The sequence below is a fragment of the Neoarius graeffei genome, chromosome 12 (assembly GCF_027579695.1).
Source record: "Neoarius graeffei isolate fNeoGra1 chromosome 12, fNeoGra1.pri, whole genome shotgun sequence".
Lineage (NCBI taxonomy): Eukaryota > Metazoa > Chordata > Actinopteri > Siluriformes > Ariidae > Neoarius > Neoarius graeffei.
The window spans coordinates 34,450,434-34,467,974 of record NC_083580.1 but is presented as its reverse complement, the minus strand read 5'-3'; the positions used below and the strand labels follow the sequence as shown (position 1 = coordinate 34,467,974).

At 39.6% G+C, this 17,541-nt stretch overlaps 1 protein-coding gene across 3 annotated transcripts in view; it reads right to left on the bottom strand.

The window, feature by feature from the left end:
- The window catches only part of chm (CHM Rab escort protein), a 377,848-nt gene extending 360,578 nt beyond the window's left edge, over positions 1-17,270 (bottom strand). For all 3 annotated transcript variants that reach the window (XM_060935797.1, XM_060935798.1, XM_060935799.1), the window contains exon 1: positions 17,199-17,270. In XM_060935797.1, coding sequence (XP_060791780.1) covers positions 17,199-17,250 — 52 coding nt within the window. In that variant the 5' untranslated portion in view covers positions 17,251-17,270. The remainder of the gene's footprint in view (positions 1-17,198) is intronic.
- Positions 17,271-17,541: the final 271 nt, after the last annotated feature.

The following is a 17,541-nucleotide window of genomic DNA, read 5'->3' as shown; positions in this document are numbered from 1 at the left end:
CTAGCTCACCGAAAGTAGTAACTTAAAATAACTACGCCATATAAAAAATTTAGCTATAAATCTGCGATTTTGTTTTTTTAAATGAAAGCTGAAAGTTAGGTATAGAATACGTTTCTTACAGAATATGTTACAATGGTAGCTGGTCTTGTATGAATTTCTAAGCTATAAAATGAGTTGTGGTCTATTTTTTTTACCATAGCATGTTATTTGTGTGCAGGGAAGGACACACATTAACAATTTGCATGTGTAGAATGGAATTTTCCACTCCAACAGTTAGAAGTTGATCATGCTTCCATTTGTGGTCTTTGTGTTACGCGGGTGATCTGTTCAGACGTTATCACTGAAAAGGTGAGTTTTGACAGTTTTGTTTTAGTCTTGCGGTATAAGGCAATAGAATGTTTCTCTTTCATCTTGCTTTCATATTTCGTAGTGTTTGCGTATTTTTGGCCAATATTTTGCAACCATGGTCAATTTAGATCGAACTTTTGATAGAATCTACAGGCAGTTATTTTGCCCCGCCCACGCCTTGCACTCCATCCGGTGCGGTAGTGATGTCCCGTTGCTCGCGCGCCGCAGCAGAGACCCGCGTGACCTTCAGCCGGTAAAGTCGCTGTTCTTTTACCACTGCCGTTATTCTCATCTTTCCGGTATGTTCTTGATTTTTCCATTGTGTCCCATTTCGCCATATCAAATACCCAAAATGTTTCATATTATTCATATTTAAGTGAATAATTAATTCAGCCATCATAACTTGGCATTTTTAACCCAAGCAATCAAAAAAGAGGAAATTTATTCAATATTTTCACTCATCTGTGAAGGAGGGGCTTTAATTCTTCACAATGTAGTTATTTTATATGAAAATCAATTTTACAAAAGCATTTGAACTGTAATCAAAAAAGATTTTCCACAGTGGAAGCCAGATAAAGCAAGATACTATCTTTATTCTTATTAAACACAACAAAAGAAACATTGAGTGTTAGGTAAATGCAGGTAGTTGTCGACTTCCGACCTATGCGACTTATGACCGATCGACTTTACGACCGTCTGGTTATGACTGGCAAGTGTTTCCCAGCTGAGCGTACGACAGTTTCCACCCCAGCTCCCGGCAGCGCCCAGAATCCAGCCAGTGTTGCCAGATACTGCTGACGGTTTCCAGCCCAAAATATGTTCAAAACCTGCCAAAATGCACTTAAAACCGTCCAATCTGGCAACACTGCATCCAGCCTCTTCTATTCCATGTGCAGTGTTTTGCTGGACAAACAACGAGCGAGCTACAGCGCGCGTACGGCTTAACCAGATCTTGTGCTATAACGTGCGCAGCTGGTAATAATCAAAGTAATTTTCACTTTTCTGTTCTGTTACACTGTTCTGTGTCCAATGTCCAAAATGAAAAGTTAGTTTTCAACTGTTCAGCTAAAAAAAATGTAATTAAAATGATTGTGTTGTTGAAATAATGTGTTTGCAATTTATTTATAATCAAAAACTGATACAGGTGGATGAAAAAGAGTGATAGTGTGATAAAGTACTATACTAGTACTACTGAGTGATAAGAAGTCCTAGTGAATGCTTGATAAGTAGACAATAATAAATAATTAGGTGTATTTTTCGGCGTACGCTGTGCGCGTGCACTATGGCTCAAAATAATAGTACCGGCAAGAAATAAAAGTTACTTTCACCCCTGAGCATGCAGTGTTTGACTTAAACCAAATAATGAGCCACGGTAATGAAATAAGAAAATGTTGATATAAGACTTTAAGATGATTACAATATCCTTACGCATCACAATATACTTGCGTTCATTTAACATAGGCCGATATATATATAAATATATACACACAACCGTTCAAAAGTTTGGGATCACTTTGAAAGTTCCTTATTTTTGAAAGAAAAGCACTGTTCTTTTCAATGAAGATCACTTTAAACTAATCAGAAATACACTCTATACATTGCTAATGTGGTAAATGACTATTCTAGCTGCAAATGTCTGGTTTTTGGTGCAATATCTACATAGGTGTATAGAGGCCCATTTCCAGCAACTATCACTCCAGTGTTCTAATGGTACAATGTAGGGCTGCACAATATATCGAAAAAGTATAGATATCGCGATATCATAGTTTGCGATACACATACCGCAAAAATTACTTAAATTTCGATAAAAGGCACATTTTTCTGTGCCGTCCAATCACATTTGAATATTAACAAGCGCCGCGGGATAACTCCGCCCCCTACTGCAAAACAAGTAAAAGCCTCGTGGTGATGGCGGAAGGCGGGAGCAAGTGTGGTGAGGAACTGGTTTCCAAAAAAAAAAAATGCACGTCTGCTATTTGGAAGTACTTTGGATTCAGGAGGGGTGATGTACTGCAAACTCAGGTACTTTGCAAGACATGTACCTGTAAAACAGTGGTGGGGCGGCTCACTGGGACAAACACTGCTGTACAGAAGCATAAAAACATAAAACCGCGCTCTCTCTCACTCACACACACTACCGCTCTCACTCTCTCTCTCTCTCACACACACACCACTGCTCTCTCACCCGCATGTGTTATTAACAGATTGTGTTTGAGTTTATGGTGAATCTGTGTCGCTCACCTTCATCTCCCGGGAGCCGCTGAAATTGCCATTTTAAATGCTTTATGTTAATGTAATGTAGTTTTCAGTTTTTTGTTTACTTCAACTTAAGACATTTTCTGCTGCGCTCACAAAAATTAAGAGATTTAAAGATGATTGATGGACACCATTGAAGGTGTAGCCATGTTTTTCCAATAAAAAATAATGTTGGAATGGAAGCGATGCATTGGGTGTTTTTTTTAAATGCTAGATACAGGGCAGAACGGCGAGTAGAGGTAAGAAAAACATTATATATTTAATTATCGTGATACATATCGATATCGAGATATTCAGTCATGTTATCGAATATCGCATATTTTTCTGATATCGTGCAGCCCTAGTACAATGTGTTTGCTCATTGCCTCAGAAAGCTAATGGATGATTAGAAAACCCTTGTACAATCATGTTAGCACAGCTGAAAACAGTTTAGCTCTTTAGAGAAGCTATACAACTGACCTTCCTTTGAGCAGATTGAGTTTCTGGAGCATCACATTTGTGGGGTCGATTAAATGCTCAAAATGGCCAGAAAAATGTCTTGACTATATTTTCTTTTGATTTTACAACTTATGGTGGTAAATAAAAGTGTGACTTTTCATGGAAAACACAAAATTGTCTGGGTGACCCCAAACTTTGAACGGTAGTGTATTATATATATGAGAGAGAGAGAGAGAGAGAGAGAGAGAGAGAGAGAGAGATACACACACACGCGCACACATACATACACACACACTCCACGTGTCATCAATCCTGGCACTCCAATTGGCTGTTTAAAATTATCGCAACCGATGAGATCATAGTAACAATGCACACACTACCGATTGTGTTGCATACGAGGAGATCGTGTCCGAAAATATCAAGACCAGTTTGATCTGAACCGAGAACTGATGAAATCAGCTACGAGGTGCCCCCGAACACATTTATGATTTGCAAGCGATTTAATCGGCCCGACAAAATCATAAGTGAATCGGGAAGGTGTGCGGTGGGCTTAAGCAAATCAGTCTAATAAGAGACACCAAGAAACACCCAGTCACGTGATCCAATATTTCTGATCACTTGAAAAATGGGTTTAAATAAAAGATTTAAGCGCAAATGGTCATGTCGCACTGTGAGTTGAGCCAGTTTAAACTGAGATTTTAGAGCATGCAGCTATACACACTGACACACACACACTTTGTGTAAATCATGTAAGAGAGATTTTGCAGCATGAGGTCTCATGTCTGACCAGTTTCTGCCAGTGACCCTCTGCTCCAGCTAAGCAAGCACACTTTATATTTTCTCTGTGGAAATGCAGTCTAATTCCAGCTTGTGCTTTCTTTTTGGCATCCTTGTGGTATTTATACGCTACACAATTCTCTGGTGACTTTATTCAAATTGCAATTAAAATTGAAAAACTTGAATTTACAATATAATAAATAAAAGATATATAATACACTTAAAACTGTGACAATTCATTAGAAGACGGCATCCCATTTGCTCAATTGATTAGGTAAAAAGCTTGTCATAAATCTTTTCGTCTTACAACTATACAGGTTGAAAGTTCTCGTTAGGTAATGAGTATTTACTTGCATTTTTATTAGGCAAGAGTCTTCCTACAGAGATGCCTACCCCAAATTTTGAATTTCAGTATTCTTGAAAACATTTTTCAGTATTTTGGAATGACTTTCAGTAACATTAATTTATGCACATTTCCATTATAAAAAGGTATATATACCAATATGTTTAACATTTAAATTATTAAAAAGAACTGTTTTGTGTGAATTGAATAAACAATACGCGAGCAGCCATCTCAACTGAATTTCCACTCAACAAATTTCTAGAGCATACAATATATCACATTTTTATAAATACAATAGTGTTCCCTGTTTGCAGACATTACGGTTGACTACCAATCATTGGTATTGAATGCAACTCCTCAAAAGTATTATATTATATTGCCTGGCAAAATGTTCTACCTGTTAACGGATTCTAATAAAATTTTTAAAAAAAATTCTTATTTCATGCCAAAGAGAGTCCGACATTGTTATCTTAATGTCCCAATATATAAATACTTCAGCATAATGCTTCAGAAGAGACACTGAATAAAATGACATTCATAATTGTATTTAAAACAGTGGAATGATCAATTTTTTGCCACAATCCCAACAGCACTAGTCATAAAATTCTGTTTTTGATCATACTACATGTACATTTGTACTTGCAACACTGAAAAGACTTTGAATTAAAGAAGTACAGCCAGTGTTTGATATTTCAGTGAATAAAAATCATACATGTAAAAAGAAACTGAATAAGTTTAGCTCACATTTCATGGCACTAATTGGCAAGTTCAACTCCAAGCACAGGTCAACCATCACCGCTTCAGCACGTGTCACGTTCCGTGTCTTTTCATCCACAGATTTCGTAAAAAACTGCTGGATACCCCCAGATTTACTTTCCGCCTGACTCGCCATTTCAGCATACTCCATATGTTTTTTTTGTAGTTGACATGTCGCCTGCAGTCATCGCGACCACCATGAGTGAGGTTAATGTCAGTTCTACACAGTTTGCAGTGCGCATATCCATTGCCCTTTTGACTGGGTGTAATGCACGGCCATTCTACCGTATCGAAAATAGCGCGAACAAATGTGCGGAATCTGCGCATGTCACACACAGCATGTGCGGAATCTGCGCATGTCACACACAGCATGTGTGGTTGTCGTAAAAATAAATAGCAGGGTTTTTTTCTAAATAAGGGAACAGGGGCGCTGCGCCCTCATACTCCCGGCTTGCGCCCTCTTACCGGAATGCCGATTTAACCCAAGTCACACTTGGGCTGTGTACTTACATGCTGCCGTACAACATACAATATTTCTCAAAACGATCTTTTCTCCGTGAAAAATCCCAGTACCACCACTTAACAATGTGTCTGTTCCCCAAATGAGTTATAATTACTCCAAAAATATTCCGATCCAAAAGTTTAACGGTGCAAAAACGATCTGAATCGGAGTTTCCCCGACCGAGTTGCCATGTTGTTTTCTGTTCTCGCGAGATTTGATGTCTATGGGTATAATGTAAGGTCAGCTGACTTGTAGAGCGTGATTTCTCGAGATTGAATGACCTTTCACCCACTAGCACGGGCGCTTATGATTGCGAGTTATTTTGGTTTATGCTTGGGCATTTAAAGATGTCATCCCGTGGCACAAAACAGAAGAAAGCTAAAGAATGTCCGGGGCAGAAGATGACGACTTCTTTTTTCGGTCACAAAGCGGATAAAGATGTTTCCAATAGCGAGGTCGCGACAATCAAGGGATCGGTCCATGCCGACAGGTCCGGGTCCACATTGAAGGACGCGTCAACCGAGCGCTTTGACGGCGGCGCAGAATCAGCGACGAATGAAGACCAGGTGTCTTGTTCGGATGAAAGCACCGAGTGTTCAATGGAGAAGCAAAATGAGAAAAGGGCCAAGTTCCTGGAAAAGTTCAAGTATGTATTTTTTAATACTTTTTTTGCATGGTCTCAAACTTTAAAAGTTTATGTTAATTGAGTTAGATTCCAACTTTACAAAATATACTTTATTTATAACAGTTTCCTTTTAGAGAAAATAATTCTGGAATTATTTTTTTCATTCATTATGAACAACTAACTCTAAGTATAAGAAAACATCAGATTTCTCTAATGAATGTTTATTTCTGTGCAACTTGAATGCATCTGAATTCTAAATATAAATTTCAATTTCAATCATAGTAGAGTAAGTCACAATTTGAATAATGAGGAATTAGTAGTTGTGTGTAATTTGAATTGAGTATTGTTTTTAGTTTGTGTCAAAGTGTTATTTAAATTTCCAATGTTGACAAAATAGACAAAGACCCCAGGTCTACAGTGAAGCTATGTCCATTTTTTGGTTTGTTTTCAACTTATACATAGTAACATAAACTGAGACTCCGAAGACCCGATATAATGGGGTCTACGATGAAGCTGATTTTTTTTTTCTTTTTACCAATATGAAACGAAGGCCCAAGAAAAAGAACTCAGGACATCTGGTTGGATACCAGGAGGCATGGGAGAAGGGATACCCCTGGCTTTATCCTGTCAACAATAAAACAGGGATGATGTGCCGCATTTGTAAGCGGCACAACCAGCGCCAACAAAATGGGGAATATATCTGGAGCAAGATCCCCTGCACCAGCTTGCGGGTTGACAAGGCGTGGGATCATGCAAAATCCAAACAACATCGAACGGCGCAGGCGACAGAAAATGCCCGCATTGCCGCAGAGATGAATGGAGGCATTGGCCAAGCCATGGCAAACACTGTAAGTAAAAAGTCTTCATGTCAGTGTTCAACAAATCTCAAAATATAATTTCTCTCCTTGCACATGTTTTCTTGGTTTAATTTGAGTTTATCTTGACATGGTTTCCCCTGCTGATCTTCCTGTCCAGGTTTCCTTGAATCAAGAAGCCGTGAAGGCAGCACTGAAGGTGGTCTATCACCTAGCAAAAAAGGAAATACCTCACCACACCAATTTCAAGGACTTGGTGAAGTTTGCGACCACCGAGTTAGGTAAGGAGTACCCTTACTTTGAGTAAATTAATTCTTCAAAAAAATTGTGCCTAAAAAACTTTGTTATAATTTCAACACTGCTAATTATGGCCTTTTTCATGACTTTCGTGACAGGTTGTGAGGTGTTCAACCGGCTGAATGTTGGTGGAAATGCCACATACACCAGCAGCAAAGTTGTAGATGAATTCTTGAGTGTCCTTGGCACTCAGTTGGAGGAGGACCAGCTGACCACCATCAGAGGCAGCCCATTCCTGGGACTGATGTGCGACGAAACGGTGGACATCTCGACAACCAATGAGCTGGTCCTATACTGCAGGTACACGTTGAATGTAAATTACTTATACATGTAATATGTGACAGTGTTACATACAGTAAAATGTCATGCAACATTCCATATTTGTTCTAGCTGATCACATGTAACAGTATTATCTGTTGGAGGTGTATCAATGGTGATGGCAAGTTTCAGGCCAACTTTCTGAAGGTTGTGGCGTTAAAAGATGGAAAGGCCGACACTGTCAAAGCTGCCCTCAGTTACTACATGGAGGAAAATGATCTGTCCATCCAGAAGGTGGCTGGTTTTGGCTCAGATGGAGCAGCATGTATGATAGGTGAGTTTTAAACACATTTGTTATCTAAATGAAGTATATCTACAAAGACACAAAAATCAAAACCTAGCCCCTACTGGGTTACGTATCAGCTAATAAAAGCAAACAATTTATTTTATTTCCTCTACAGGAAATCGAAGTGGTGTTGCCACACAGCTTAAGGAGGACAATGCAAAGATAGTAAGTATCCACTGCATTGCACACAGACTGGCCCTTGCCGTCGGACAAGCTGGTAACAAGGTGAAATACATTGGCAACATCTTCAAGCCGAACCTCATGAGCCTGTACCTCTACTACAACGGCAGTGCAGTTCGATCGGAAGGCCTGAAAGAGATACAGGTAAACCATATTCATTTTTACAAGAGCCATGTGTCCTGGAAACTGCAATAAAGTATTGTTTTACTGTTTCAAAGCAGTTGTAACTTGTTCATCATTACAACGTTTATTGAATTATTCTTACAGAACATCCTCCAGGACATGGAGTTGAAGTTGAACCAAGCAAAGGACGTGAGGTGGCTGTCCCATGATGCTCCGACAAAAGCCCTTTATAGATCACTGCGTAGCGTTCTGGTACATCTCAATCAGGAGACGGGTAAGGGGGTTGCTATGGCCAAAGCTCTCTGGAGCTGGCTACATACGTACAAGACCATAGCAACCCTCTACCTGCTGTGTGATGTTCTTCCTCATCTGTCAGCCCTCAGCAAGTGTTTCCAGCAAAAAAAGCTTGACCTGACAGAAATCCACAAGGCAGTGGAGACAAAAAAGCAGGTGATGCAGCTGGCCAGGGATCAGCCACTTGAAGGTGGACGGCTGGCCGACCTGGATGTGGACCTGGGCCCAGGGGGACGGCTGGATGGTCAAGACATCCTAGTCTCTGACCGGCAGCGGGAGGAATTTGCACATGTTCGAAGTGCTTTCGTCGACAATCTTGTAGAGAACCTGGAGGAGCGGTTCCCCCAAACGGAACTCCTGGCAGCATTTGGTGTGCTGGATCCTGGCTGCCTACCAGACTCCATGACTGGAGAGTACGGATGGGCGGAGATGGACAAGCTGTCCACCTTCTACTCAGATGGCCATTCCCCCATTGACAGGGAAGAACTTCAGGATGAATGGATTGCCTTCAGACAGCACCTGGGCAGTTACTGTCAGAAGTCACCAAAGGACATGTGCCAGGTGCTATCTGCCAACCCAACACTAGCCTGCCAATATCCAAACATAGCCTCCCTCTATGTCAGAATGGTGGTTATCCCTGTGCACACAGCTGACTGTGAGAGGGCCTTCTCCACTCTCAAAAGGGTAAAAACAAGGCTGAGGTCCACACTGACCAACACCAACCTTAACCATCTCCTCCGGATCAGGATTGAGGGGCCTGCCATCGACAGCTTTGACTTTGACAAGGCATTGATGCGTTGGGGCAGCCTAAGGAACAGGCGACTGTTGTTGTAACGGTCTTTGTTTTACTGGTAGCAGTGACAGTCTCTGTTATTGTTAATGTCATAGTGGTATAACCCTGGTTAGTGTGCGATTACAAGTACTGTAACACATCATGCACAAGTGTACAAGTATGCAAGTACAATCCAAGACTTAAGTAAATAAAAGTTTGGCCAATATTTTTAAATTTGTCATGTTTTCATTTACAGGATTGTGCACTTCTAACAGAACAGTTCCTCAATAGTTCAACTGTTGATGATAATGTCTTGTTTTCTTAAGTTTCAGGATGACCGCAAGTGCTAGAATTTCTCTCTAAGGTGGGGTTTACATTAGACCGTATCAGCGGATCATCAGATTAACGTTTTTAAAACGATTAGTGTGCACACAGCAACCCCAATACACGATTCGTGTGCACACAGCAACACCAATACACGGATACGCTCGGCTCCGCAGGCATCCTGCGCTCCAAATCACTCCGCCCTGAACAGCGAGTGCCCTCTGGAGGGTGCGCACTCTGGCCCTGCGCAGCTCACAGAGCTCGCGAGTGAAGTGCATGAGCCACGATTCGGGACTGAGCCGCTGTGTGTGATCCCAGTGCATATCACTTACCACTCGCAAGTGGAAGGATGGCAAGCCTAAAGACAATCATAACTACACAATGGGCAGTATTTGCATCAGTATTTGCAGTATTTTCATACTTTTATACTCTTTAATGAAAGGTGATACAAGGCGGAAGTCCGCGCCGTTTTTCAGCAGTCGCGTCACATGACCAACGCCAGCGAATCAGGAAGGTGGATGTCACAGTGACGTTGTCCCAGGCATGCAAACTGGTCAGGGGTGAAAAAGGTGAGAAGGATGCACGGGGACACAGCACGCATGCAAAAGTACATTTCGTAGTCTACGTTACAAAAAAAATTGCAACCAGTGACATCTTGAATTTAATACAGTACAAAATAACTTTCCATAAACATGTCTTAATAAGTTACTGTTGAGTGGCCGGTAAATTGTACCATTTATTTGTCAGTGGCCGGTAAAGTTTGATATTTTGTGAAGTTAATTTTCACCCCTGTGTACAACACAGTGGGCTATTTACAAAAAGGTATATATTACTGCCTGTGCTATCTAACAGACCTACCCCAGAGGACACACCTGGCCAATCCCTGTCTGTCAATTTTCTTAAAGACATCACCTATGTGAAATCAGGGGCGGATCTAGAAAAATATTTATGGGGTGGCAAGAGGGGGGCAGGAATTTTTGAGGGGTGGCAACGTATTACAGACATGTATATATACTGAATTTAATCACAGTTTGACGACAAATAGTATGTACACACTACAAAAGGGCACAGACTGCCATTTGCAAACTCATACAGATAAACTTAATCTCATGCCTTTATTGTTCACGAAGAACACACATTCTCAGATGAGGTCTATACCGTTTCTGGACAGTTTTATACTGTATTTGCAAAAGAACAGACACTAAAAAACAACAATAACAACACTGCTTCAAGTTCAGCATGATTTAAACCATTTACACCAGTGTCACATTTTATAGTTTTTTTTCCTCACGCTTTGTAAAGGCTCACCAGTGAGCATAACATGAACTTGTCATGCCTACAACAGCTGAATGCAAGATTTCCATGTTGCTCAGCAAAACGCTTCACAAATTTATCAAGATCTAATGCTTTTGTGCGCTTTGATTCAATGCTGAGTACAGCCAAACTTGATAGTCTCTTTTCTGTCATAGTCGACCGCAAATAAGTCTTTATGAGCCTGAGAGATGAAAAACTTCGTTCACAGGATGCACTGCTCACAGGCAAGACAACCGCTATTTTACACAACCTGAACAACTAAAAAAAAACCAACATCATCATCTTGGTATGGGTCCAAAAACAGTGAACTCCATGAGAGTGGTAGGACTCTCCTGTTCCCCCTTTTTTCTGTCTAGTACTCTCCTCGTCTGATGTAACTCATGTTTAAGATCCTCAATATTTGAATCATAAGCTTCAGCCAATAGCAATGTTTTCCTTGACAGACGGTGAATCAATATTAACTTTTGTGGCCGACTTTACACAAAACTAATGTCAGACCTAGCTAACATTAGGCCAAAAAAAAAAAAAAAAAGTGTGTTTCAGGTAACATGAAATACTAAAATAAGGTCGGTAGGTAGGAAATTTTTTTTCTTAATTTGTTTTATTTTGTTCGAAAAAATTAACACAAGTAAACATCTTACAAAATAGTATTTTGGCACAGAATCCTTTATACCACACATCATAATAAAATAAGTGTTTTAAATCTTTAAACGAATAAAAAAAATATCGCAAGAGTTCGAGTTATGATCTGCGGAAGCGTATTGCTGCCACACTCAAAAAAAAAAAATTGGCTTAGACTCAAGTAATTACGTGAAAAGATATTGTTAACAGAGTTATCACGTTTTTACAATATATTTATCATGTAATAACATAACACGTAATTTCATGATATTTTCATGTGATAATGTGAAAACACCTTATCAAGAAATAACGTGAAAATATGGTTTAACGTCCTAGGCTAGGCTACTTCCATTAAAAGCAGACGGCCTCGCCTAGCCTACTGTAGAACTTGGGTCGAGCAAAAACACGGAGCAAAAACATGGCTGAATCCTGAATGACTCCTATTTGTATAAATAGGGGACTACATAGGCGGCAAAATGTAGTGTTTTTCCCTGCCATGGAAGTGCACTTGTATACTGAAGAGGAAGCAATTTGCATTACAGCCAGGAGGGCTGATAGAAGTGGCAAAACATTTTACTTTTTATCGTTTCTTTCACAACTTGAATGCGTTGAAACAAAAAATTATGACAAACTAACGCCACTTACACTAAAATATCGAGGGAAATTTGTAATAAAAACTTTACGGTCGGCAATTTCGACGCGGAAATTCTCGATCGGTCGGGTTACCGGAAACACACTTTTTTTTTGCCTTACATGTATAGTTAGCTAAATAACCTTCTCCAACCTGATTTTTATCCTCTCAAAATCAGCATCGCAACTATACTAGCACTGTTCATTCATTATAATTTCATTTTTTGATAGATAGTTAATCAGCTTTTACCCCTTTCCTCCCGTGTCTCCTTTCCTCGCAACTCCTGGCTCCCTCGCTTCGTGCCTCTCAATTTTCCAAAACAACCAATCTCTGGCGTTATCTCGTGCTGCATTCGCCGCAGTCGGACATTGGAAATTCGCGCACGTAAATGTCAAATTGGCCGTAATTTTTCTTTGAATTCGTCGCTGCCAACTGGGGTAGCAGCAGGGGTGGCAAGGCTTTCTTTTAGAGTGGCATATGCCACCCCGGTAGATCCGCCCATGGTTATTCACCCCCGAGCGCGCTGGAAACTGTTCCATTGGTATTCAGATTCAGTCGCGAGATGAGGTTGCCAGATCTCTCTATAAAAAGGTGACTTTGCGGTCTGAATCTGTGGAATTTTCGTAAGCGAGGACTGGCAACCAGCAGTGGGTTGTGCACCAGCTGATCAGAACTCCAATGGAAAAGAAGCGTGTTAGTAACTGTTTATCTTGATTGGCTGTAACCTTGTAAGTGAAATGTTTGGCAACAATAGCGTTGTAGCCTGCCTACCCCCCCCAAAAAAAAAAAAAACTCTTCGGATCTACACGATTCACACAAGTGACCTATTTTGGGACCAAAACGGCGAATTTCGCCGAAAGGTGAGGAGTTTGCATGTGTGTGTCCAATGACGACGCCAGCTAGAGCTCAGCACAGCGTATCCGCGTATTCTCAATGTTTACACAGCACCGGACCAGACACAATCTAGATTGAATACGTGGACCCTGGCGGATTCCCGTTTCCCGGCGTTTCCAGGCGGTTTAATGTAAACGGACAGTGCATCCGCGAAGAAAACGAGACAGATACGGTCTAATGTAAACTTGGCCTAAGATAGCCTCAGAATGTTCCATTTAAACTTCAATTTTTCAAAGGCTTCGCACTGCGGAAGGGGGGGGAACCCCCGCCCCCTCGGGTGCTTCGCTCCCTCGCATCCGTGCGAATGTGTGCTCCCTCATACTACTTTTTTCTAGAAAAACCCCTGAATAGCCTAGCCGTGAATCGCGCATGGATTGAAAAAGTCGCTTGGACATTTAAAAACAACTCACTGGAATTTAAGACTTTATAATAATTCCGTACAGAATAACACTGTTTGCCTTAACATCGTATTTACGTAACTTTTCCGTACAAAATACGGCCAATCCGTACTAGTAGGCATCTCTGTTCCTATATTGTTACCAGTGTTCAATATTGATTTAAAAAAAAAATTCATCGAGAAGGATTCGTATCTGTCGTTCAACTTGGGTAGATTTAATTTATCCAATCGTTTGTTGTAGTTTGGTCCAGGCAAAATGATTTTGGTGGCTCTTCGTTGGACTTGTTCTATACGATCTTGCAGATAAGATGGCAGTGACGAGTGCCATACTGGACAAGCATACTCAACGATGGGGCGAACAAAACTGCAATACACATGACGGAGATCATCTAAGCAAACGCCACTACATTTTAATGTTCTCAAGGCGTAGAGACGCTTGCTTGCTTCCGTGCATATAAATTTGATGTGAGTGTTCCATTTGAGGTCTGATGACAGCCACATGCCTAAGAGCTTTGTTTCATTCACAGTTTCAAGGTTGTTACCATCTAGTTGAAGGGGTTGAAAATGAGGTGTCGACTTAGAAAAGGAAACAATCAATTCTTTAGTTTTCTTGAAGTTAATGCGCATTCCATTATCGATGGACCATTGTTGAATGCTGTCTAGTTCCTCTTGAAATGTAGATGTTCCTGATGGCAAGATGATTTCGAAGACGGTACAATCATCAATATATTTATATATAGGGACTCTGCAGGACATGTCATTAATCATCAGTAGGAAAAATAAGAGACCCAATTTTGTTCCTTGAGGTACTCCTCCAGTCACCGGAAGCCAATCAGAACGACAGTCGTCAATAATAACGCGTTGTTTTCAGTTCTTTAAAAAACTAGAACACCAATTGAGAAGAACTGGAGGAACATCCAACAGTCGTAGTTTACCAATTAAGACGTTGTGATCAATCCTATCAAACGCTTTAGAAAAATCTATCAAGCAGGAACGAATGGCAGTACAGGGCTTGTCAACAGCAGCAAGCCAATTATGAAGATCTATCAAGCAATGCGTTGTGGACGAGTTTTCAATTCCCCCAAACTGAAAAGGATCGAGCTTTGGCATACACAATGAGGCATACTTATTTAAAAAGTGATAAATTTGGCAAAATACTTCTAAAACTATGATGTAAACAGAGAATATAAACAGCTGAGTTGTTCCAAGCAACCGCTACCTGACGTCATCACGTACGTAACCACCACAGGAAGCCCATCTGGAGTTTTAAAGAAAAAAAATATTTTTTTTTCCTCAAACACTATTTGGTCTCTGAAAATGAAAGTTTGATTTTTTTTTAAATTTGGGACTACTTTTACTTAAAATAAGTTTGAGAATAAATATGCTAGAGGATCCCTTTAAGTCCTGTAAAAACTATCCAATACCCCATTATGATGCATGTGTTGTTATAACCCATTACCTGATTTGCAGTTTTAAGAATTAGACTCACCCAAATTCAAATCTTCTGGGGCAAATTAAATTAAATCGTGATTAAACCAGTAAAACTTGAAATATAAGTTAACTTAAAGAAATGAACCCCCCCCAAAAAAACTAAGTTGGACATGATAAGGGTGACAATCACATTGTGAATGAAAAACTGAGTTCGGCACGGTCATAAAATTCCCACGAAATATTTTACCACGTTTGTGATGGCTAATGTGTACCATACAAAAGAAAAATACAATGAATATTTGCATGAAATGAAGATTCACCACAGATATTTATTTTATTGAGGTATTTGATCACTATTTCTCCAATTTCAAGGAATCCAAAGTCTAAGAATCTATAATTAAATATTATGATGTGGTTATTTTTACATACATCTGCTGTACTCTGCTTCCCTGGAATTTTGTAAAAACAATAACATGGCCGGATTGAGGTTATTGAACTAGTTTTGTGGGAACTTTATTGATGGAACTCTTGAATAATTACTATAAAAATTGTGAATTTCAACAAATATTCAAATTGGACATGCAGATGTGGATTTAACACCATTGTACATAAGCCCTTGCATCATTTACAACATGATGGGACGTTGATAGTTTGTTGCTAACCCAGTTTACACAGAGATTCAATTTCTTTCTGGCAAAAAAGTAAAAAAATAAATTTAAAACCCTCACTGTATAGCTACATGGACTGAATTTCTCATGTTTTGAAACTGGATGCCAAAAAAAACCTGTTTTCCAGTTCAGAATGGCAGTTCCATTTTGGACAACCAATAGCCTACTGCAATTGCAGAAAATCATCCCTGATTACAGTACCATGAAACTATCATGGGAAAATTATGACCAAAACTAAAATTGGATTCCATTGACTGAATCTTAAAATAAAACAAAAAAAATGGGGAATTTACACCTTACCATACCGCTGGAACTATGTGAAGGAACTAATCCTAACCCAACCTTAACCCATGCATGAATACAAAGAGAAGTGATGATTCATGGTTCTCATATACCGCATGACATGTCTGAATACACAGTATGGTAAACTGTAAAGTAGCCCAAAAAAAGACTGAAATGTGACTAAAACCAACTACAATTCTCAAAACAAAATTTAAAATTCTTGTTAAAATTAGCATCATGCATATTGGTTTGCTAGTTGTACAATCAGCACAGTGAGCCTGCTTAGACATTAAAACGAGCAACATAAGGGTAATAAAATAGATACCCTATGGGTACATATGGCTACTGCTTATAAATAAAATTGTTTTCTGATACCATATCCATACAGCAAATATAGCATATATATTTACTCTGAGGCAGTAGACACAAAAATGAAGTATAATCCAAAAATTAACAATTTAAAAATATCACAGAAGTAAAATATACCAAGGGTCTGTACTTTATTATTCTCCTCTTACAGTTTTCAAAATTGAAACCTCCAAACTGAGGCTGATATACACAAGCTGTTGCCATGACCAAAAACTTATTTCCCAGAAAAAGCCCAGCATTAGAGCTCAATGGTCTCAATACTCTTTTCAACAACTTCCTGTAACAACTGGGAAGTGCGTCACATCTGCATCACACACGGGACCACTGGCTGAAGAAGGCGAGGAAAGGGGACCAACCTGGAGTATATTTTAAAATACAAACGCACTTTCCCTCAATCATAAGCATAAACATAACTGAAAGCGATTTCTTTAGTCTAGTCCATTTATTTCGAATGTTGAACCGAACTGTATGGACTTTCCGGCCATTTTAATCGGAACACGTGTACGCGCATGCGCAGTGGCCAAACAAACAAACAAATAAATAGATAGATAGATAGATAGATAGATAGTACTCCAGCTAGCCACTAGAGGCCCTCAAAAGCATTCTAGCTTCACTTTTGAATTCCGGTTACTGGGCCCACCCATGTACACAGTCACTGGCCTAGATCCGTAAACAGCTGGCTAGAAGAAAACGAGGTTTCTTTTGGTATCTTTTTCCATTGCTAGCAAAGGATTTTCAAAATACTGTCCAGTGACTTGCCAAAGCCACATCATGCACAGCGCAGAAATGTTCAAACTAACTACCAAACGTAGCCCACTTTACTACAAATGTATTACTAGTCTATAAATCAATATACTCGCATTTTAAACTCCTCGATACAAGATATATGCAATCGCATATCAGGCTTAAATGTTGGTTTTGTGGTGTCATATGGTACAATTGCGACGACAGCGAAGAATCCGTTTTCCTCTGTTAACAGCGCCAAGTCATTTCGTTAGCTAGCAGCCTAGCCTAGACACACGGATAGCGGAGCGTGGTTTCTAACTATAGATCAAGGCTGCCAAAGTATTTCTCCTGGAGAACACGTTATGTATGCACTATTACAATTATGTTTCTTTCTCTACTACACTTTCCTACCTGTTCCAAGAATGATAACGTCAAACTCAGATGGGAGATTGTCCGCAGCCATTTTGGATCTATAACCGTCACGTGACACAACAAAGAGTGACGCAAACTTTTGTCTCCTCATTTCACATGACGTTTATTTGTAAAACACATTTTTAAAAAAAAAGTTGACCAAAGTGCTGTACAAAAGCTCAAATAAAATAATTCAAGTTAATAAAGTTGATCAAATTGAGCTCATAAAGCAAACTGATTTAAAAAAGAATCGTACTGAAATATATTTTATTAGAGGCAGATAAAATACTTAATTACTAATTGTAAAATATAAAATAAAATTTAAAAATGTATCACCATACAC